This window comes from Pogoniulus pusillus, chromosome 27, assembly GCF_015220805.1.
Source record: "Pogoniulus pusillus isolate bPogPus1 chromosome 27, bPogPus1.pri, whole genome shotgun sequence".
NCBI classification, from domain to species: domain Eukaryota; kingdom Metazoa; phylum Chordata; class Aves; order Piciformes; family Lybiidae; genus Pogoniulus; species Pogoniulus pusillus.
This window is the reverse complement of record NC_087290.1, coordinates 1,069,162-1,092,500: the sequence shown is the minus strand read 5'-3', so window position 1 is coordinate 1,092,500 and position 23,339 is coordinate 1,069,162. Positions and strand designations below refer to the sequence as shown.

At 52.2% G+C, this 23,339-nt stretch overlaps 1 protein-coding gene across 2 annotated transcripts in view; it reads left to right on the top strand.

Moving 5' to 3' along the window:
- The window catches only part of MYL10 (myosin light chain 10), a 35,908-nt gene extending 15,228 nt beyond the window's left edge, over positions 1-20,680 (top strand). For both annotated transcript variants that reach the window (XM_064165933.1, XM_064165934.1), the window contains exons 3-7: positions 3,483-3,558; positions 6,125-6,229; positions 11,791-11,869; positions 19,669-19,717; positions 20,468-20,680. In XM_064165933.1, the coding sequence (XP_064022003.1) occupies positions 3,483-3,558; positions 6,125-6,229; positions 11,791-11,869; positions 19,669-19,717; positions 20,468-20,566 (408 nt within the window). In that variant the 3' untranslated portion in view covers positions 20,567-20,680. The remainder of the gene's footprint in view (positions 1-3,482; positions 3,559-6,124; positions 6,230-11,790; positions 11,870-19,668; positions 19,718-20,467) is intronic.
- The last annotated feature ends 2,659 nt before the right edge of the window (positions 20,681-23,339 follow it).

The following is a 23,339-nucleotide window of genomic DNA, read 5'->3' as shown; positions in this document are numbered from 1 at the left end:
TTAACATGTTTAGCACTCTGCCCCCACTGCTCTCTGTCCAATGAATCTCCTCTTTTGTTTCCTCCGAGGACCACTGTCTGAAGATGCACCAGCACAGCTCTGGTCAGAGTGCTGTGTTTGATCTGCTCTAAGGCTGGGAGCATTTCGGGGGGGGGGGGGGGGGGGTGGCAGAATAATGGCAAAAGAGTAAGGCTGTGAAGTGGTCCAGTGACAATCAAGTCTGTGTTGTGTCTAGAAACAGCAAAGCTGGGTCAAGTAATTGTAGAAGGCTGGTTTTGATCAGAACATTTCTATCTAGAGCTGCAAGCAGCTGGCCACAAAGAGCTTCAGCACTGCTGCTATCTCAGGTTCATCCATTACAGTACACACCTAATGCTCCTCCTCTCTTCTGGGAGCTTGCTGGGCTGTGCTTTGCTCTTCATATTAGTGTCTGCTTTGCTTCCACGTTGTGTGGATCACCATTTAGAACAAGCATCCCTAAAAGGCAGGGGAGAAGCTCTAAAGACTTGGGCTTAATTTTTTATGAGGTGATGGTTTGGGAGGTAAAGGAAAAGTTATCAAGATGCAGGCTGTAAGTACTCACATGGGCAAGCTGGGATGTGAGCAGTGAGGCTTTGTGAGAAGGGGGAAGCAAAACTACACTGAAATGGGCCTTGGAGAGGATCCAAGGGCTGGAGCACTTCTGCTGTGAAAAGAGGCTGAGAGAGCTGGGGCTCTGTGCACTACTTCCTCCTGACATCCAGCCTAGACCTGCCCTGGCACAGCTCCAGGCTGTGTCCCCTTCTTCTGTCCATGGCTGCCTGGCAGCAGAGCCCAACCCCACCTGGCTACAGCCTCCCTGCAGGCAGCTGCAGGCAGCAATGAGCTCTGCCCTGAGCCTCCTCTGCTGCAGGCTGCACCCCCCCAGCTCCCTCAGCCTCTCCTCACAGGGCTGTGCTCCAGGCCCCTCCCCAGCCTTGCTGCCCTTCTCCAAACACCTTCCAGCACCTCAACAGCTCTCTGCAGTGGAGGAGCCCAGAACTGGACACAGCACTCCAGGGGTGGCCTGAGCAGTGCTGAGCACAGGGGCACAAGAACCTCCCTTGCCCTGCTGCCCACACTGCTCCTGAGCCAGCCCAGGATGCCATTGGCTCTGCTGCCCACCTGGGCACTGCTGCCTCCTCTGCAGCTCCTCTCTGCCTGGCTGCTCTCAGCCACTCTGGCCCCAGCCTGGAGTGCTGCTTGGGGTTGTTGTGGCCAAAGTGCAGAACCCTGCCCTTGGCCTTGTTCAATCTCATCCCATTGGCCTCTGCTCACCCATGCAGCCTGGCCAGGTGCCTCTGCAGGGCTCTGCTACCCTCCCACAGCTCCACAGCTGCTCCTATCTTGGTGTCGTCTGCAAACTCACTGATGCTTGGCCAGATCATCAATAATGATATTGACCAGGACTGTGCCCAGCACTGATCCCTGGGGCACACCAGTAGTGCCAGCTGCCAGCTGGATGTGGCACCATTCACCACCACTCTCTAGGCCCAGCCCTCCAGCCAGTTCCTGACCCAGCACAGGGTGAATCTGTCCCAGCCAGGAGCTGCCAGCTGTGCCAGGAGCTTGTTGTGGCAGACAGTGTCAAAGGCTTTGCTGCAGCCCAGGCAGACTCCATCCACAGCCTGCCCCACATGCACCAGACAGGAACCTGATCATAAAAGGAGCTCAGACTGGTCAGGCAGGACCTGCCCTTCCTAAACCCATGCTGGCTGGGCCTGAGCCCTTGGCCAGCCTGTAGGTGCTGTGTGATGGCACTCAAGATGCCCTGTTCCATGCCCTTGTCTGGCAATGAGGTCAGGCTGACAGGCCTGTAGCTTCCCAGTTCCTCCCTCCAGCTCTTCTTGTGGATGGGCATCACATTGGCAGCTTCCAGTCTTCAGGGACCTCTCCAGTGAGCCAGGACTGTTGATAAATGGTGGAGATCTTGGCCAGCTCAGCTGCCAGCTCTCTCAACACCCCAGGATGGATCCCATCCTGTCCCATGGCTGTTCAGCCCAGGGAGACCTTAGAGAAGCCTTCCAGTATCTGAAAGTGGCTACAGGAGAGCTGGGAAGGAAGCTGTGGCAAAGGCTGGCAGTGGCAGGGTGAGGGACTGTGGCTGTAGCTGGAAGAAGCTCAGTTTAGATTAGACATTAGGAAGAAACCTTCCCCACGCAGAAGAATGGTGGTGAGGCACTAGAGCAGGTTGTCCAGGGAGGCTGGGGAGGCTCCAAGCCTGGAAGTGTTCAAAGCCAGATTGTTTGAGGCTGTGAGTAGCCTCTTCTAGGGTGAGGAGTCCCTGTCCATGGCAGGAACTGAGTGACCTTTGAGGCCCCTTCCAACCCAAAGCATTCTATGATTCTGTGAAAATATGTCCATCTGGTGCAGCCCTGGAGAGAAGTGCACCCTGTGGAGCTGCAGCCTTTAAACCCTGCAGGTTGCTGCAGCTGCACTGGCCCAGCTCTGTTCTCAGCAGCCTCTTGTCCTTCAGAATCACAGACTCAGCCAGGTTGGAAGAGACCTCCAAGCTCATCGAGTCCAGCCTAGCACCCAGCCCTGTCCAATCAAGCAGCCCATGGCATACTGCAGGAAGAGCAACTCCTGATCAGTGTAACCATACACTCCTGTATTGATGCCCATGTCAGCTTCAGAGACATGCCTCCTGCTGCTGCTGCTGCTGCTATCCCCCACACCATGGCCAGGGGAATTCCAGGTCATTAAAACCTTTCAAAGTCAATGAAACATTGAGAGGTTGATGGCAGTGAACAGGCAGAGGTGCAAATAGGTAGACAGGCAGTTAGCTGCCTTGGTAAGTGCTGGCTGGAGTACATGGACTGTGTGCTGGCTGAAAAGAGAAACAATAACTGAGGTTTTTCCATCAAGAGTTCGATTTTGCTTGATGAGAAGTACTGAAGGTCAACACATCAAGGTCAGTAGGAGCACAGAGTCCAAAAGATCCAACTTCTTGGAAAGGGAAACAAACTCTGACTAAATAACACACTGAAACCTCCCTTCCTCTGTGGCTGTGGAAATCCAGCTGTCATTGCCAGGCCCAGAAGCAGTGGACTTCAGCTTGCTAGCAGAGAGATGTCTGCAGGAACAGAGTGTTGCACAGAGCCTGGGAGCTGCACAGGCAGAGAGGTATGGGCTAAGTACTTACTGAGCAAGCCCTGGCTCAAGCCTCTCTCACTCAAGCCTGCCTAATTCAAGCTGTCAGGGGTTCAGACCTGACTGGCTGAAGCTGCCAGCACTGGCTGCAGCCCAGCTGCACACTGCACTGGGCACTGCTTGCCTAAGAGGAGGTTCGGGTGGGTTCCAGGTAAGCCTCTTGCCAAGTCGCGGGTGGAAAGCGAGGGGAGGGCAGCGCCGTGGACAAAGCAAGGCAAGGGAAATGCCCTTCCCACAGCCCCCCGTGGCTGGTAGGTGTGACTGCAGTGCCCCGTGGCGAGGGCAATACCCTGTCCTCTCTCTTCCAACAGGCTTTCACCATCATGGACCAGAACAGAGATGGCTTCATTGACAAAGCAGACCTGAGAGACACATTCGCCGCGCTAGGTGAGCCGGGAGCTGGCATGGCACTTGGAGGGGAGGCAGCCTCCACTGCCACCGAAGCACAGCTGGTGCTGGAGTGGCAGTGGGGGAGGCTGTGAGGGACACAGGAGGCAGGAGGAAATGTGCCCAGCTTGGTCTGCCTCCTGTATGGCTGCCGCTGGCTTACTGCACAGCTCCAGCTGGAAGGTCTCCGGAGCAGCCTCTGTCGGAAGCTCTCGCTGGACCTCACTGGTGGGTGCCACAGAGCCCTGCAGGCTGCCAGCTCTCCAAGGGCATGGAGCCTCCCCTGCAACTATTTCATGAGCCCACCCAAGCAGGAGCCCACACCAGGCGTTTGTGACTTGCCTCTGAATCCAGGCTTCCCAGGAGGCAGCCTTTGATCTAGGGGCCATGCAGTATCTGCCAGCTAATGTGGTTGTCACGGACTCGCTGTCCCTCTGCCCACACACGCAGGAGGGCTCCATGTGAGGTTCCATGCTCATGTGGGGTGGAAAGTGGCCTGGATCAGGAATCAGTGACCTGTGCTCAGCACTGCTCAGGCCACACCTGGAGTGCTGCGTCCAGCTCTGGGCTCCTCCATTGCAGAGAGATGTTGAGGTGCTGGAAGGTGTTTGGAGAAGGGCAGCAAGGCTGGGGAGGGGCCTGGAGCACAGCCCTGTGAGGAGAGGCTGAGGGAGCTGGGGGGGTGCAGCCTGCAGCAGAGGAGGCTCAGGGCAGAGCTCATTGCTGCCTGCAGCTGCCTGCAGGGAGGCTGTAGCCAGGTGGGGTTGGGCTCTGCTGCCAGGCAAGCAGCACCAGAAGAAGGGGACAGAGCCTGGAGCTGTGCCAGGGCAGGTCTGGGCTGGATGTTGTTAGGAAGTTGTTGTCAGAGAGAGTGATTGGCATTGGAATGGGCTGCCCAGGGAGGTGGTGGAGTGGCCGTGCCTGGAGGTGTTGAAGGCAATCCTGGCTGGGGCACTGAGTGCCACGGTCTGGTTGATTGGGCAGGGCTGGGTGCTAGGTTGGGCTGGCTGAGCTTGGAGCCCTCTTCCTGCCTGCCTGATTCTTTGATTCTATGATCATGGCATTGTCCATTCCATGTGCATCCCAGGCCTGGTCATATCAAGCAGATTGAAGCAAATTTTCCCAAGGAAAGGAGAAATCAAGATGCTCAGCATCCCAAACCTGAAGCCATAGCCTTGTTGCAACATCTGAGGTTTGCTCAGTGATGTAGGCATTTGGGCTTTTGCCATCTGGATCTTATTAAAAAGAGTTTGATAAGAATCTGTAATGCACCTTGGGTGGAACCAGCAGAGCCAGTGCAAAGAGCAGAAGCTCCTGAGCTCTTTATTGTGACAATGAAGTCAGCAAACTTTGGCCTGTAGCTACTGAAATGTTTATTTCTTAAGGCCAAGTGCTGCTATCTTTCCTCCTCTGTGAGGCCTTCCAATCCCTACACAGTCACAGAAATTACCTCTCAGTCTGAGTAGGGTTGCCAGGGTCTCATGAGAAGGACTGCATGGGGATGGGGAAAGGGTAGGATTGCACAGGAGAAGGGGTAGGAGTGCACAGGGGAAGGGGTAGGAGTGCACAAGGGTGGGGAAGGGGTAGGACTGCACAGGCGTAGGGGTAGGAGCGCACAAGGGTGGGGAAGGGGCAGGAGTGCACAGGGGTGGGGAAAGGATAGAACTGCAGAGGGGAAGGGGTAGGAGTGCATAGGGTTAGGGGTAGGAGTGCATAAGGGTGGGGAAGGGATAGAACTGCAGAGGGGAAGGGGTAGGAGTGCATAGGGGTAGGGGTAGGAGTGCACAGGGGTAGGGGTAGGAGTGCATAAGGGTGGGGAAGGGATATGACCGCACAGGAGTGGGGAAAGGATGGAACTGCAGAGGGGAAGGGGTAGGAGTGCATAGGGGTAGGGGCAAGAGTGCACAGGGGTGGGGAAAGGATGGAACTGCAGAGGGGAAGGGGTAGGAGTGCATAGGGTTAGGGGTAGGAGTGCACAGGGGTAGGGGTAGGAGTGCATAAGGGTGGGGAAGGGATATGACCGCACAGGAGTGGGGAAAGGATGGAACTGCAGAGGGGAAAGGGTAGGAGTGCATAGGGGTAGGGGCAGCAGTGCACAGGGGTGGGGAAGGGATAGGACTGCACGAGGATGGGGAAGAAATACCACCAAGAAACCCTTCCCTCTGCCCTCTGCTCAGAAAGGCACCTCAATATAGAGCAGGGCAAAGAGTGAGACCTTGGATTCACTTCAGCTCCTTTGAACTCTGCTGTATTAGTATCAGTGAGGCCCATATTTCACCTGAGGCAAAGAAAAAGGAGAAGAGAAAGAGTCTGTTTGGAAGTGCCACTTCTTTTGTCCAGTGCTGGCCACGTCTGTGAGATTTATCCTTCTCCTCCTTCGGTTCGCCCTTTGATCTCGGAGCCAGCTCTGTCAATTTGTTTTACACGGGGGCATTGTGGAGTTGTGTTCCACCATGTTATTAGCAAAGTTGCACGGAGCCCTGAGCTCCCCAGTGGGAGGAGATGAATGGGAATCGTTTTTGAAACACAATTTGTGATTTATTATGAAAAATGATCTCTGCTGCAGGTCGTCTGAATGTCAAGAACGAAGAGCTTGAAGACATGGTGAAGGAGGCGCCAGGGCCGATTAACTTCACTGTCTTCCTTACTATGTTTGGGGAAAAGCTGAAAGGTAAGTACCTTTGGGGGATTGGAGAGGTATCTGTCAAAGATCCTCAGCACTGAAATACCTCAGCACCTTGCAAATTGTAATAATGCATCCACAGAGCAGTGCTTGGGGGCAAAGAGTGAGCTCCCTTTTTGCAGACAGAGCTGGAGCATGAGCAGGCGAAGGGACTGTCCAGAGGCTAGCTCAGAGGTGTGATTGCAGCTTACATGAGCTAACATGAAAGTGCTAAGTTGAGGTCCAGAAAGCAATGAAAAGACAGCAGCCTGGAGCAGAGCGTGGATGAGTTGGTCACAGCCTGGTGCCTGTGCTGGAGGGGAATCACTCCCAGGTTAGCTGAGCTTAGGCTAATGCCAGCACTGCTGCAGAAACCTCTCTGCATTCCTTCAACTCATTATGCAAACATAGAAACACAGAATCAGTCAGGGTGGGGTTGGAAGGGACCACGAGGATCAGCCAGTTCCAACCCTCCTCCACCATGGGCAGGGACACCCTACCCTAGAGCAGGCTGCCCACAGCCTCATCCAGCCTGGCCTGAAACACCTCCAGCCATGGGGCCTCAACCACCTCCCTGGGCAACCCATTCCAGGCTCTCACCACTGTCATGGTATAGAACTCCTGCCTAACATTCAGCCTGAGTCTCCCCATTTCCAGCTTTGTTCCATTCCCCCCAGCCCTGTCCCTCCCTGACAGCCTCCAGAGCCCCAGCCCAGCTTTCTTGCACAGCACCTCTGCATCAGCCTTGCAGTCACAGGGCAGGGAGAAGCAACTTGTCCACAGGAGCAGCTTTGTAGAGGCAGTGTTCTGGAGCTGAGTGCCTTGATTTTGAGTGGGAGCCACTGAATGAAAGTTGTGCCAAGGGAGGTTCATGTTGGAGGATAGAAAAACTTTCTTCCTAGCAAGGGTTCTCAGGCCCTGGCCCAGGCTGCCCAGGGAGGTGGTGGAGTCCCCATCCCCAGAGGGGTTTCGAAGCTGTGTGGATGTGGTGTTGATGGATGTGGCTCAGTGGCAGTGGCTTAGCAGCAGTGGTGGCATTGTGAGCTCTAGGAAAGTGGTTGGACTTGATGACTTCAAAGGTCTCTTCCAGCCTCACCAGTTCTGTGATTCTATGACCTTCTCTCATCTTCTGTGCTAGCTGTGGCCCAGTGGTGGTCAGTAGTGACTTTGCATTTGCCTGGAAGGTTTCAATGAGTAACTCTGAGTGGAGGGGATAAAGTGAATCCATTTCCTCTCAGTGCACCCACAATGATAAAAGAGAGGGATTTGGCCACAGGGGTCACTGTAGGGGGTTCAGAAAACTCCAGTACCAAATCTGTTCTGGAAGCTGTCATTTAGTGATACCTCTTATGTGCTAGTGGCTAGAAACTGCAGGAGAAGGGATGTGAGGCCAAGAGAGACATCCAGTTGTCTTCTTATGTGCTTTAGAGAGAGGTGAGAGCTTTGACCTTCAGAGTAAGGTTGGCATTAGCCAAGCACATTCCAAAAGACTGTTAAAATGTAGTCAGAGGACAAGAGGAAGTAGCTTCAAACTGGAAGAAGCTGGATTTAGGTGAGACATCTGACAGGTGATCTTCCCAGGAGGATGTTGAGACACTGCAAAAGGCTGCCCAGAGAAGCTGTGGAGGCTTGGAAGTGTCCAAGGTGGATGAGGCCTTGAGCAACCTGGGCTAGCAGGAGGTGTTCCCTGCCCATGGCAGGGGATTGGAACTGGATGAGCTTTAAGGTCCCTTCCAACTCACCCCACTCTGTGATGCAGTGTTCCCATTAGCCACGGGGGAAAGGTTGGTGGTGACAGGAAACAGCAAAGGGGGAAATGGAACAATCTGACCCCATCTTCTTGAGCACCTTTGCCATACTGATGCTGGACTCAGGCTTCGTGCTGCTGAGCAGAGCTTCAGTGCAGTTTTCTACACTTGGAATGGAAGGACAGGATTAGTGTAGCTAGTCCTCAAAGACATCTACTACTGCGTGTCTGGGCGGTGTGAGAGGTGATGGAGGAGGCTGTGCAACGACACCAAGGAGGGCATTTTATGTCCCAGCCATCGATCTGTCTTGCTCATTGCATTCCAGACACCATCTTGTAGAGCAAACAGTGCCCTTCTCCTTCTGGGATAGGTGACTCTGTCCTGTGGGGTGCCCTGCTGCCCACTGTTGTCTGCCTGTGATAGTTATGATCATGCAGAGCACGGAAATGAGCATTCTGCCTTTCCCCTCTTCCTGCTTGTCTCCTGCGATTTCGGGAGCTGGCAAAGAGCTTGGCCCTGCCAATTGTGTGCCCTGAACCCAGAGCCAGCAGAGGAAGGGGAATGGTGAAGCTCACCCCTCTTGTCCGCAGGTTTCCTGTTGGCTACAGAGGAGGAGGAGGAGGAGGGGGTGGGGGTGGGGGGGTTCGTTTCCATTTGGTGAAGGGAAAATCACAGCTGTGCTTGTCATGCCCTTCTGGTTGGGTTTGTCATGCAAAGGAAGCAGAGCCAAAAGCCTGCACATTCCCAATCAAAACTAATTGGGATGAAGAGCCTTTGTAGTGCAATTAGAAAGGGAGAAAGGGCTGGAGGAAGTGGAAATGGCAATTCTGCAGCACTCTTTATTAGCTGAGTAGCACTCGGAGAATTTGGTGAAAGGTGCTTTCCGAGTGGGATTTGTTGTGCCGTAATTGATTGCTGTCAGAAAGGGGGAGCTGGGATTTGCGGGACGAGCTTTAGCTTCATGCATTGAGATGATGATGCCAGATGAGCAGCTCACAAAACTGGGTTTATGTTAATGCCAACCACATGGAGCTGCTCCTACAGGGAGTCGGAATAATACAATTTGTACGGAAAGCAGAGATGCTGCACATCAAAGCAACCACTTTATTTACCAGCTAATCAATGAAGAATGCCTGCTGCACTGCTCCTCTTCAAAGCCAGGGTCCGAGGATGTGACAGAGGAGAAAATGTGAAACACAGGCAGGAGAACAAAAAAAGAGCAACACCCCCCCCCCCCCATCCCCGGCGGTGGGGGCCGCAGAGCTCCCCTCGGAGCTGCAGGACACTGCTCCGGGTGGGACAAGCCGAGGGCTGGGGAACGCCAGCGCTGTCCCTGTGGGTCACACATCGCCGGCAGCTTGGCGAAGGAGCAGCCACGGCCAGGGTGTGACGAGGAGGAGCCCCTCCAGCCTTAGGTCCGTTCGCTGTTAGAACCTCTGAGAGCCTACTGCTAGTCCTTGTGAAACCTTTCAGACAAAGGAAACTCAGAATCCCTGGAACTTTCCGGCTGGAAAAGCCCCTCAGGGGCACCAAGTCCAACCCTGATCCCTGCTCCACAAACCATATCCTCAGGCACCACATCCAAACGACTTTAAAGCACAGCCAGGCTGGATGACTCCACCACCTCCCTGGGCAGCTCATTCCACTCCCTGACCACTCTCTCCAGGAAGAACTTTTCCCTACTGTCCAGCCTAACCCTGCCCAGTGGCAGCTTGAGGCCCTTCCCCTTTGCTCTAACTACCTGTGAGCAGAGCCCAGCAGCAGCCTCTGCACAACCTCCTTTCAGGTAGCTGCAGACAGCAGTGAGCTCTGCCCTCAGCCTCCTCTGTTTCATACTACCCATCCCCAGCTCCCTCAGTTGCTCCTCATCAGATTTATCCTCCAGGCCCCTCTCAGCTCCCTTGCCCTCCTCTGCACTGGCTCTAGCACCTCCACATCCCTCATGTAATGAGTTGCCCTGAACTGACCACAACACCAGAGCCAAGTACGAGGGGACAGTCACCTCTCTGCTCCTGCTGGGCACAGCAGAAGGCATCAGGAGTGTGTGTAGAGACCCTTGGCTGGGTTCTAGTCGGCTTCTGTCTCTGCCAAACATTGACCAAACTTTGAACCTTCACTTTTTGGTGGGTTTATCTTTTTTCTTTTCATCATGCTCACAGCATTTCAGCATCTCAAGCAGCTTCAGTTGTCCGTGGGCCAGGCTAGCTGCTCGGAAATGTGGGTTGCTGCAGTTAGAAATAATGACTTGTGGTGTGTATATACTGATGCACATCTCAAGCTCATCATTTCCCCTTGGTTTTAGGAAGTCACAGAGCACTTTAGTGCATCTCAAAGGCAAAGTGGAAAAGTGAAGAAGTTGATGTTGAAGTTTGGAGAAGCAAAGTCAGGCTCAGGGATAACAGCTCTGTGTCCCCACCCTGGAGCTAGGCCACCCTTGCAAAGCTGAAGCACTAAGTGTAGTCATAGAAGTGTGCATTTGTGCCTTTAAATGTCTCTGGCTTTGCTGGAAAGGATGCAAAGCTCCTGTCTTGCTGGGTAGGAAATCAACAGCACTTGAAAGAACCACAGAGTCACAGAATGCATCAGGTTGGAAGGGACTCTCATAGGTCCTCTTGTCCAATGCCCCTGCAGGCAGCAGGGACAACTCCGGTGTGCCTGCCCAGGGCCACAACAAGTTTCACCTTGAATGTCTCCAGGGATGGGACCTTAGTCACCACCTAGAGCAGGTAGTTCAGGATCACATCAAGCTTTACCTTAAATGTCTCCAGGGATGGGGTCTCCACCTACAGGGCAGCCTGTTCCAGTGTCTCACCACCCTCATTGTGCAGAACTTCCTCCTGATGTCCAACCTAACTCTGCCCTGCTCCAGTTCCAAGCCCCTCATCCTATCACCACAAGCTCTGGGAAACAGTCCCTGCCTAGCCTGCCTCTGGGTTCCCTTTCAGATATTGGAGTGCTGGTGTGTGAAATAGTGAGAGCCAGTCAGAACCAGAGTGTAGAGAGCAGCCTTGGGGTGGGTTAAGACTGAGTCTGTACACTCAGGACTCTGCAGTATCACAGAAACCTCAGCTGAGATTAAGGCTCTGTGAAAGCTACTCCCTGACCCAGTTTTTGTTTTCCAGCCTAAGTAGATGGAGCAGGTAAAAGGTGAAGCAAAGGAAGCCTCCTATTACTGTTTCACTGGTGGAAAGAGAGGAGCATAGCAAAATCCTGTAGCCCAGCTAAGAGAGAAGCACTGTCTTGGAGCCATAGTCTAGTGCTGTGAACCATCCTGTTGTGCAAGTAGCACTTAATGAAGAGATAGCCAAGAGCAGGAGTGCAGATCCCCACCTCACATTGATCATCCTGTTTCCAGCACCTTCCATTGACATCCAGGTTTTATGATGAGCTGCTTCCCTCAGCCAGGGAAACAGCCTTTTCTCTACAGTGAGGAACAAGCACCATCAAAAAGTGTTTTTACAAGCAATGTCCAGTCCAAGACTAAAGGAAGGCAGTGAGGGAAACAGCTTCTTACATTTTCATTTCTGAAAGCCACTAATCCTCTGGGCACTGGTACTGCAGACCAGTTCCTGGAAGTTTTCTCTCCTGCAGACACAGAATAGATATGAGTTATTATTTTTAAGCTTCTGAGCACTGAACTATTCACCTCTATTGTTTATCTGACATGACAAATGCTGCAGTCCTAAGGAACATTTGTCTCCAAACCTCCAGCTGCAGAACTCTCTGTTTTGCAGTGTTTTCAAGTGACTGCAATCACTTAGCAAGCATTCAGCAGCCTGAGAGATACACCCAGGCCTCTGAAGTCTCTCTTATTCCTTGCAGGCACGGACCCAGAGGAAACCATTCTCAATGCTTTCAAGATTTTCGACCCAGAAGGAAAAGGCCACATAAAGGCAGACTAGTAAGTGGGCTTCCAATCCTTGATAATAGCAGTGCTTACTAATAATAGCAGCTGGTAATACTAGTCACAATTGTTGTGGGGACAATAACCATGGTTAAACTAAACATACCAATAAAAACAAGCCTAAACTGAAAGGTATTCATGAGAGGAGGAAGGGGAAGAAGAGAAAGAGGAGGAAATTAGAACAGGAGCAGAAGAAGAGGAAGAAGGAGGTGGAGGAGGAGATGGAGCAGGAGGAAAAGGAGGAGAAGAAGAGGAAGGAGAAGAAGAGGAGGAAGAAGAAGAAGAAAGAGGAGGAAGAAGAAGAAGAAGAAAGAGGAGGAGGAAGAAGAAGAAGAAAGAGGAGGAGGAGGAGGAAGAAGAAGAAGAAGAAGGAGGAGGAGGAGGAGGAGGAGGAGAGGAAGAAGGAGAAGAAGAAGAAAGAGGAGGAGAAGAAGAAAAAGGAGAAGAAGAAGAAAAATGAGAAGAAGAAGAAAAAGGAGGAGGAGGAGAGGAAGAAGAAGAAGAAGGAGGAGAAGAAAAAGGAAAAAAGGAGAAGAAGAGGAAGAAGGAGGAGAGGAAGAAGAAGGTGAAGAAGAAGGAGGATAAGAAGAAAAAAGAGGAGGAGAAGAAGAAGAAGAAGAAGAAGAAGAAGAAGAAGAAGAAGAAGAAGAAGAAGAAGAAGAAGAAGAAGAAGAAGAAGAAGAAGAAGAAGAAGAAGAAGAAGAAGAAGAAGAAGGAGGAGGAGGAGGTGGTAATGGAGGAGAAAAAGAAGAAGAAGAAGGAGGAGGAGGAGGAGCAGGAGGAGGAGGAGGAAGAATAATAATAGTGATAATGATGATGATGATGATGATGATGATGATGATGATGATGATGGTAGTTATAACAGCAATACTAATAGCACCACAACAATGTAAAGGGATGATATTTTAAGCTCTTTCCCCAGCATTTTGCACAGCAGAGCAACTGCCAGGCCGAGGAGCCCTGAGCTGTGCGAGGCAGAGCTGCGCGGCTGTGCGCTTGCAGAGCGCCAGAGATGTTGTTGTCTTCAGCCACTGCGAGAGGCAGCGGAAACACAACCACATGTAGGCCATTAGATAGCCTTGTTTGAAGGGCTGGGCATAACTCAACACATGACTCTGTGTAGATTAACTCCACATGGAAAATGAAAAGGAGTGTCTGGTGCCTCGCAGAGTGCCTGGCTAGGAGGGGAAGGCAAATCTCCTCTTAAAACAAGTGATCAAGTTAATTAACTCCGGGCCAGGCTTTTGCTGAGCAGCTTTTCCTTCTTCTGTGTTTACTCTTTCTGCTTCCACACAGTAATTTGCTGCAAAATTCCACTAGATATGGTGGGAGCCAACCCAAACACTACTGCTAATAATATGGCAATTATTGTCAGTATGGCTGGCTGTAAAACAAGGAGACAGGACCTCATTTGTGTTCATAACCTGCTACAGCTGCAAGGCAAGGTAAAAGGACTGTGAGTGCTAACTGCACAAGTGGAAATCCTCACTGCACTGTGGGAATGGTGTAACCCAGAGAGCCCCAGAGAGCCCCAGAGCTCCAGCACCATGGAGGCTGGAAGGAAACTTTGGGGATCATCCAGTCCAACCCCCTGCTCCAGCAGGGCACCCACAGCAGCTTGCCCAGCAGCACAGTGCCATGGAGGAGGGGTTGGAAGCTCTCCACACAAGGACACTCCACAGCCTCTCTGGGCAGCCTGCTCCAGGCCTCCAGCACCCTCACAACACACAACTTGCTCCTCCTCTGCACAGCCAACCTCCTGCCTGACACTTTGTGCCCCTTGCTGCCTCTTCTGTCCCTGGGCACCACTGACAAGAGTCTGGACCCAGCCCCTTGCCCCCACAGCTCCTTTAGCTCTTGCTGAGCATTGCTCAGATGCCCTCTGGGGCTGCTCTTCTGCAGGCTCTCAGCCCCAGGGCTCTCAGCCCTTGCGCTTCACAGAGCTGCTCCAGGCCCCTCAGCAGCTCTGCAGCCTCTCCTGGACTCTCTCCAGCACTTCCCTGACTCTCTGCAGCTGAAGAGCCCAGAACTGGACCCACTACTCCAGATGTGGCTTCCTTCAGGCAGTTAGAGGTGCAGGACAACCTCCCTTGCCTGCTGCCCACACTCTTCTTCATTCCCCCCAGGACACCATTTGCTTCTTGGCCATGAGGGCACTTTTCTGGCTTCTTGTCCTCCAGCATTGCCAGGTCCTTCTCTTGAGAGCTGCTTTCCAAGCTCTGTGGTGGAGTTTTCCATCGCATTCACTGCAGCTGTGGATGCCTCATGGAGTTTAGTTGAGAATACAACCTCCCTGTACAGTGTTTCTCTCCATCACCACTACACTACCCTGCAACAGGACTCCAGGGTCCTGTCATGGTACACAACATGCAAAAGAAGAGTAGAGCAACAGCCTCCTCACTTCTAAATGATCTGAAAGACAAGTGGACATGGCAGACAGTTAGAAGGGACAGAGGCTTAACAATCACCCTGACTGTACTGGGCTCAGCATTATCCAAACAGCTTGGGAAGAGCAGTCAGGGAAAGGCATCAGGAGTGACTCAAGTGGCCAGAATTAAATGCTGCCTGGTTGCCAAATAGGCCAGATCTGCCTGTAGTGAAACCACAGCCGTGGAGCACAACCTTCTGATAACAGAAGCCCCATGGAAGGTTCTGTTTCCCAGCACTGTCTGTGATGACACACTGCATACCCTCTCTGCAGCTCGCCACCCGGTGCCCAGCTCCGCGTTCCTGGGATGCTGGAAGGCAGGAGGAGTTTGGGGCTAATTAGGAATGCACGTAGCACACTCCAAACTAAAGATGAGAGAGAGAGAGACTTTAGTTTTTCCTTGATGGAAAAGGTCAATCTCATCCCCACCCCCAGTGCATTGCTAACATTAGACAATTGTTTTAGTTCATCACCACAACAGAGCTTGATGTTTACTTATTAGACCCCAGGGTAATGTTGATCACTGCAGACCAAACCATTAAATCAATTCTGTGAATGTCTTTGAGGTTTAGCTTCTATTCATACCCTTCCAAAATGTAGGCATTTGAAGGTTTGGAAATCATTTGGCTGTTGGCTCATGCAGCCATTTCACTACAGCAGTTGATGCTAATAAATAATAGTTCTCCCCATTAGAATCTCTTGGAATGTTGCTCTTCCTCCCCCCCCAGCCACCATGACCTTTTAATCACAACTTCTTCTTATGTCCATGGAGTTAACATCCTCCTGGGGATTTTTATGTCTCTTCCCTCTGTGTGTTTTCACCTCTAGTCTGGAAATGACTCACTCAGTCCATCTGATGGGAGCTGGGATGGAGCCTTCTTACCCTTCCAGAAGCTCCAGGAGTTTAGAACTTACTTCCAATGCAATGACAAACTCTGTTTGTCTACATCATTCTACCACACATAAAGTCCTCCTGTAGCATGGTGTCCAAAGGAGAGAATGCTTTAGGTCACATTCTCAACTGGTGTAAACTGGCAGAGTGGTTGGAAAGGTTGAGTGAGTCAGTCCTAAACGCCATTCGCTGGCCAAAGTGCGTCAGGCCAGCATTAGCTCTGCCGGATGCTGATGCCAGCAAAGCTTTTCATCTTGTACCAGATGAAAACAGACCCAGGACCTCACACTGGACCCTAATCAAAGAATCACAGAAACTTCCAGGTTGGAAAGGACCCTCAGCATCACCAAGCCCAGCCTAGAACCCTGCTCTACAAGAGTCACCTTAAACCATAGCCCCAAGCACCACAGCCAAGCCACCCTGAAACACAGCCAGGCTGGGGGACTCCACCACCTCCCTGGGCAGCTCATTCCACTCCCTGACCACTCTCTCCAGGAAAAACTTTTCCCTGATTTCCAATCTGAACCTCCCCAGCCTCAGCTTGAGGCCATTCCCCCTTGTTCTGTCTGCAGTTCCCTGTGAGCAGAGCCCAGCAGCAGCCTCTCCACGACGTCCCTACAGGTAGCTGCAGACAGCAGTGAGCTCTGCCCTCAGCCTGCTCTGTTTCAAGCTAAATAACGTATCTCCTCTGGTAGTTGTAGGGCCCTGCTTGTTTCAGCTCACCTGTTTTGCTCCAAGGCAGCACTGTAGCAAGGGCAAACTCAGTGGAAAACCAAAACTGCCCCAGAGATTTCCCAGGTAACTGGCAAAAAGCTTTTGAAACTATCAGAGTGCAACCAAGGGTCTAACTGCAGAAGGCACTGCTGTCAGCCAGGAGAAGAGGCAGCAGCAAGGCCAGTGGATATTCTGCTTTGCTCAGAAGCCTTTGATTTTAATTCCTTCTTCTGTTGTTCTGAAGCAAAGAGTCTTCAAAAAAGAAAGCGAGGCACAAAGACAAAAAGTTCTTTGGGGATGGTGTTTGCTTGGCCATAAAATAAATAGTGGAAAAGAAGCACAGATCCTTAGCTCTGCTTCCTTCTGCCTGTGCCAGAGCCTACTGGGCTGTGCATCAGAAGATCATAATTAGATCTTCTCTTTCCCCCTGCATACTTCAAGCATGTGAACGGGAGGCATGCAGTGCTCAGATCTCTTTTCAGCTCAGTCCTGTTTATGCTGGAGTTTATTTGTGACTTCTGACAAAATTGCTAAGTGCTTCCTCCTACTCTGCAAGCTCCTTCCTGCGTCAGGCTTCCTATTCACATTTGCTAATGCTGTTTGCCCCGGTGCACATATATCCCATAATCGATTTATGCTGATGAGAGAGGCCTCTCCTCCTGCACCCACTGATCACTTGAGAGCCGCGCTTCGGGAGCTGCAGTCGGGCAGCACACGGCCAGGGCAGCAAACGCAAACAGCCAGGGACCAGGAGGGGCTTTGCTGAGTGGAGAGGACGTGACAGCATTGCAGGGCAAATAGACTCAATGGCTTCAGCTCCATCTGGGACTTCACAGCATGCCCCAAGACCTGCATGGACATTTCCACTCTCATCCTCGTGGCTAGGAAAATTACTCACTCATTATTCATAAGCTTCTTTCTCCCCCCACTTTTCCCTGTCTGGCCTAACAAATGAGTGCTTCACATCAACAAAACAGAGTTTTGGAAGTGTTTATGCCTCTCACACAAGTTGGGCTTTGTCTTTGTTGTAGCCTTCTGCAGGAACAAAATCTGTGTCAGAGATAGGAGGAAATCCTATACTCAGCACTGCTCAGGCCACACCTGGAGTGCTGTGTCCAGTTCTGGGCTCCTCCATTGCAGAGAGATGTTGAAGTGCTGGAAGTTGCCCAGAGAAGGGCAGCAAGGCTGGGGAGGGGCCTGGAGCACAGCCCTGTGAGGAGAGGCTGAGGGAGCTGGGGGGGTGCAGCCTGCAGCAGAGGAGGCTCAGGGCAGACCTCATTGCTGCCTGCAGCTGCCTGCAGGGAGGCTGTAGCCAGGTGGGGTTGGGCTCTGCTGCCAGGCAGCCAGGGACAGAAGAAGGTGACAGAGGCTCAAGTTGTGCCAGGGCAGGTCTAGGCTGGATGTTGTTAGGAAGTTGTTGTCAGAGAGAGTGATTGGCATTGGAATGGGCTGCCCAGGGAGGTGGTGGAGTCTGTGTGGCTGGAGGTGTTGCAGCCAAGCCTGGCTGGGGCACTTAGTGCCATGGTCTGGTTGACTGGATAGGGCTGGGTGCTAGGTTGGGCTGGCTGAGCTTAGAGCTCTCTTCCAACCAGGTTGATTCTAGAATTCTATGATCCTATGATCATAGAAGGAGACTTGGAGCTGTGTGACTTTTGTCCCTGGAGCCAGTGGAGCACAGGAGCAGGAGGGCAGGCTCTGCGGGCTGGGCACAGCAGCTGCATTCTGCCGCCACCGAAGCGCTCCTGTGCAGACATCAGCTCTGCTCTCAGCAGGTTCAAGAGCAGCAAAGGCTGTTTCCAGAAGAGCTGCTGCTGGCACTGCCCTGCCCTTTTGTCCAGGTCTCCAAACTAAGGCAGATTGCCATCCTTGGTCCAGGCGTGGGGCTGCACAGCAGAGTGCTCAGCTGTTAGCACAGAGGTAGAGCCTGGCCAGCTGATCTAGGAAATGTCCTGCTCAGGTGTAAATGCCTTGGGCAGTGAAACAGGAGAAAGCTCTGCCTCTCCAGTGTGAAGGTAAGCTCCTGGACCCTGATAGGGAAGTTCTACAGCAAGGGGCCATGGCTAGTGCAAGTGAAAGGGCCTTTTGAGTCCCCGTGCTTGGAGGTATGTAGAAGCTGTGTGGATGCAGTGCTTAGGGACGTGGTTTAGTGGTGAAGGCTTAGCAGCAGAGATGGGACTGTGAGCTCTAGGCAAGACTGCTTGGATTGGATGACCCCAAAGGCCTCTTCCAACCTCAGCAGTTGTGCTATATACACTGTGAGTTGACACTGTGGGTGTTCTAGCTCACTGTGCAGGCACCCGTGGAGCACGAGTCACAGGGTGAAACACAAAGACATTTACCTGAGGGGTTAGGCTGGAAACAGCAACAACTATTCCTATCCTTTCCATTTACCTATAAAGTCAGGGAAGCTCTGGTGGGCAGCAAGTTCTGCATGGGCAGCAATGTGCCCTTGTGGCCAAGAAGGCTAATGGGACCTTGGGGCACATGGGAAGAGTGTCCAGCAGATCAAGGGAGGTTCTTCTCTCCATCTGCTCTGCCCTAGTGAGGCCTCACCTGGAATATTGCATCCAGCTCTGGACTCTCCAGTTCAAGAGGGACAGGGATCTGCTGGAGAGAGTCCAAGGGAGGGCTACAAGGATGCTGAAGGGACTGCAGCACTGCTGATGAGGAGAGGCTGAGAGCCCTGGGGCTGTTCACTCTGCAGAGCAGAAGGCTGAGGAAATCTGATCAATGTCTATCAATAGCTGAGGGCTGGGGGGCAGGAAGGAAGGGACAGGGACAGCCTCTGCTCACCTCTGCCCTGGCATAGCACAAGGGGCAAGAGATGGAAACTGCAGCACAGGAAGTTCCACCTCAACATGAGCAAGAACTTCTTGACTGTGAGGGTCCCAGAGCCCTGGCACAGGCTGCTCAGAGAGGCTGTGGAGTCTCCTTCTCTGGAGCCCTTCCAGCCCTGTCTGGATGTGTTCCTGTGTGACCTGCTCTGGATTCTCTGGTGCTGCTCTGGCAGGGGTTGGACCTGAAGCTCTCCAGAGGTCCCTTCTGACCCCTAACATCCTGTGATGCTGCGATCCTGTGAAAACAATTCCCTGCTTGACTGACTTCCCATAATAGGTTTGCAAACACCTGGGAGCCTGTCCCCAGAATGCTCTCTTTGCTGTAATGGCAGAGAGGCTGCAGACTGTGTGTGGGATGAGTTCCTTGTCACAGTGCTGTAATTCCAGATCAAGATGCCGCACCGTGAAGCACTACAGGTCTCAGGCACTTTCACAGCCTCCTCTGGGAATGGCTGCATGCAAATCAAGGGATTCTCAGATGATGATTTGGAGTAGCAGTTGGAGCTCTCTTTCAAGTCCTCATTCTCATTTCATGCTCTGCTCCTTTCATCCCCAGATTTTACACAAAGTATTCTCTCTCTTGGCTCTGTTAAGCGCTCCAAAGCTGGAGCAGCGGCGGAGGGCACCTAGCACTTTAGGTTAAGATAAGCAGGCAAAATTGCTGTGTTTCAATTAGAGTAATAACCTTAAACAATTTAAAACCTCCATAAAATGTCACCAAAGCAAAAGGAGTTGGCAGAGCGAGGCATAGGCACTGATGGGTGCCCACAGAAAACCTCTTACCACATCGTGTAAGGATTAACAGCTCTAATTTATGCGGTCACACAGATTTTCTTCCCTGCAGCTTCAGGAAGGGCCTTGCCATCTGAATTGTCAGGTGCCATTATCAGCCCTAATCAGGTTTTATTCTTTTTCATTTGAACAGCATCAAAGAAATGCTTATGACACAGGCAGATCGGTTCAGCCAGGAAGAGGTAAGGACCCTCTTCTTCATCCCGAGTGAGAGTCTCTCTCCGGCTCCCGTTCAGCAATAGGCATTTGCCCCTCTTTAAATGCATGAATTCAGCTGAAGTCCAGACAGAGAGGAGGTAGATGCCAGCTCTTAGCAATTAGGAACAACTCAAAGCATCTCCTCTGAATAGCTCCGTGGCTAAAGCAAAGTCAAAGAGACTCTTTGGACTGCCACCCCAGCGGAGCGTGGCCTATCTCTGGCTGCTCTCTCCCCTGCTGAGCTGGGCTGTGATTTTGCTAGAGCTCAAGAGGGTCAGGGGGGGACTGTGAGCTGCTTTCCACTGCTGTGAGAGGTCCTTTGTCTGAAATGGCTTCTGAGCGGAGGTGCTGTGGTTTGTGTGCAGCCAAAGAGGGACTCTGCTGGCTGGCAGGAAGCTGAGGGACTTCATTCTCAGAAGAGGAGATCAAGTGGAGCAGGCTGGTGGCAAGAACAGACTGAAGTTATTAGGCCAGGCCTTACCTAGCTGGGTCTCAGGGAGACCTCTTTTGACACGAACTTGTTGGGATTCCAGCAGGACCCAGTTGTGTCCTATCCTCCTATTTAAATTCCACTGGAGCTAAGGAAAGCTATTCCATCGTGGTTAGCTGATGGATGGAGTGGGAGGGAGGATCAGGTGGTGCAGACAGGAGCAGGACTGGGTTAAAAACGAAGAGCAGTGCCTGCTGCTGTCCCACACTCCTGCCTTTGTAACACTTCCTTCTTTGCTTGGCAGATCAACCAGATGTTTGCTGCTTTCCCTCCAGATGTCTCTGGTAACCTCGACTATAAGAACCTCTGCTATGTTATCACCCACGGTGAGGAGAAAGACTAAGAGAAAGAGAAGAGCTTCTCCCCTGGTGATGCACCAAGGAGGTTCATGGTGCCTCTGTGTGCCAGTCTGGGAAGCCATGTGGCCATCAGCAGAGAACCAATAAAGCAACTGACATGAGAGCAGAGTTCTGTAACGCTCCTGGGTTTGTAAAAGATGAAATACCAATTCTGTGAGGGATTTTTCCCCCATCCTTTCCCCCCCCAACCCTGTCAGTGGTTTGAAGTGGAATTTTCTTGATGAGCTGGTGCTTTCATGAGCTATTGACACATCTAATGTGCTCCAGATGGGCCATTGGGCACCGCAGTGTTGCTTAACCTAAGCTCCCTCTATTAACTGAGAAATCCTCCAACTCACTGCACCAGGAAGAGTATTTGGTAAAGAGATTTTTGTCCATCTCACAGCCCCTAGCAATGAAAGTGTCAATAGAGCAGCCCTCAGCTCTCGGGGCTGTGCAGCTCGGTGCTGCCGCCACTCTCATAAGGCACTTGGCTCACTGCCTTCGGTGCAAAAGAGCAGCAGCAGCAGCTCCTTTTCCCATGGCCAGATGTACCTGGGCTCTCTTTGAAGTCAGGAGCAATGGATTTCCTCCTTATGGGGTGTGTGAAGCTGTCCATGCAATCACACCAGCTGCCCTTGGCCACCAGCCTTCTCCTACAGGTGAGGCAGCCCTGGAAAGAAGACTTCTGCTGGAGACTGTGGCGAGTCCGGAGCCAAAGACAAGAACGCAACTGGGGAACTGCAGCCCAGAGTTACACATGAGAGCAGGAGGCTCTCACTTATACAATCCAAGACCAGCAGAGCTTCTAAAACAGGCTACAGTCTCTTGTACTTGGCCTTCTAGGAACTGGAGGTGTTCTGCCTGTGTGGAATATTGCACGAACGCTTCCTGCGTGGGAGTCAGGAGGGTGCTGCAGCCAAAGTCAAACAAGCTGCTGCTGTTAACAGCTCATGGAAAAGGTTTCCTTTTGCATCAGTGTTGCTGGCACCACGGTCCCACAGGCATAGGGGGGAAGGAACAAGTCACTTCTTTTCCATTTCCATCTTAGCCTTTGTAGAAAGGGGACATGAGGGCAAGGTGTTGAGTTCTGCTCTCCTCAGGCAGGGCAGAAATCACACAAGAAAGCTCCGGTATCTGCATGGCTTGGGGATGTGACACTGACCCCCACCTGCACTTTGTGGTGTTCCAGTGAGTGAGAAGGTTGTTGGCAGACACAAAGTTGATACAACAAATCTCCCCCCTTGCCCCTACCTCCAGAACCATCATCCTGTACCAGCAAACTCTCCAAATGTAAGCAGGAGATTCCCAATTGCCTCTACCAGGACTTACCTCTCTTAAAACCAGGAATGGATGCAGCCAGGAGCAAAAATCAGCCCTTTCTTGCATCAATCTTGCTGCAAATGTGGAGAGGGCTTTAGCACTTCACAGGCTCACAGGATGTTAGGGGTTGGAAGGAAGCTCTGGAGAGCTTCCAGCCCAACTGCCCTGCCAGAGCAGGACCAGAGAATCCAGAGCAGGTCACACAGGAGCACATCCAGACAGGGCTGGAAAGGCTCCAGAGAAGGAGACTCCACAATCTCTCTGGGCAGCCTGTGCCAGGCTCTGGGACCCTTCCAGGCAAGAAGTTCTTGCTCATGTTGAGGTGGAACATCCTGCGCTGCAGTTTCCATCCCTTGCCCGTGTCCTTCCCCAGGGCAGAGGTGAGCAGAGGCTGTCCCTGTCCCTTCCTTCCTGCCCCCCAGCCCTCAGCTCATTGCTCAGATCCCTCTCAGCCTTCTACTCTGCAGAGTGAACAGCCCCAGGGCTCTCAGCCTCTCCTCATCAGCAGTGCTGCAGTCCCTTCAGCATCCTTGTAGCCCTCCCTTGGACTCTCTCCAGCAGATCCCTGTCTCTCTTTATCACAGAATCACATAATCAATCAGGTTGGAAAAGACATTCAAGATCAGTGAGTCCAACTTATCACCTAATACATTCTAATCAACTCAACCATGGGGGTTGGTCTCTGCTACCAGGCAAGCAGCAACAGAACAAGGGGACACAGTCTCAAGTTGTGCTGGATGTTAGGAAGAAGTTCTTGCTAGAAAGAGTGATTGGCATTGGAATGGGCTGCCCAGGGAGGTGGTGGAGTTGCCATCCCTGGAGGTGTTGAAGCCAAGCCTGGCTGGGGCACTTAGTGCCATGGTCTGGTTGGTTGGGCAGGGCTGGGTGCTAGGTTGGGCTGGGTGAGCCTGGAGCTCTCTTCCAGCCTGCTTGACTCTGTGATTCTCTGATTCATCCAGCCTATTTTTAACACCTCCAGGGATGATGACTCCACCACCTCTGAGGACAGCCCATTCCAATGCCAATCACTCTTGCTGTGAAGGACTTCTTCCTAACATCCATATTGAACTGTGCAGCTCAGAGCTGGATGCAGTACTCCAGGTGGGGCCTCACTGGGCTACAGTAGAGGGAGAGGAGAACCTGCCTGGATCTGCTGGGCACATTTCTTGCCATTAGTTCCTGTAACACTTAAAAGCTTTGCATGGTCACCCAGGCCTGTCCCTGCCACCAAGCTGTGCAGCTCAGCTGGGCTTTTTGAGCCACAAAGACTCCCTGGAGTCTACAGCACTTCTTTTCTCTTCTTAGGGCTTTCTCCCCAGAAACTGAGCCTTCTGTGCAAGCCCAGTTCTTGCCTCTGCTTCACGCCTTGAGATGAGAAGGCTTAAGGGAGACCATAGCACCATGGACCACAACATAAAGGGAGGCTACCAAGAGGCTGGAGACTCCCTTTTCTCA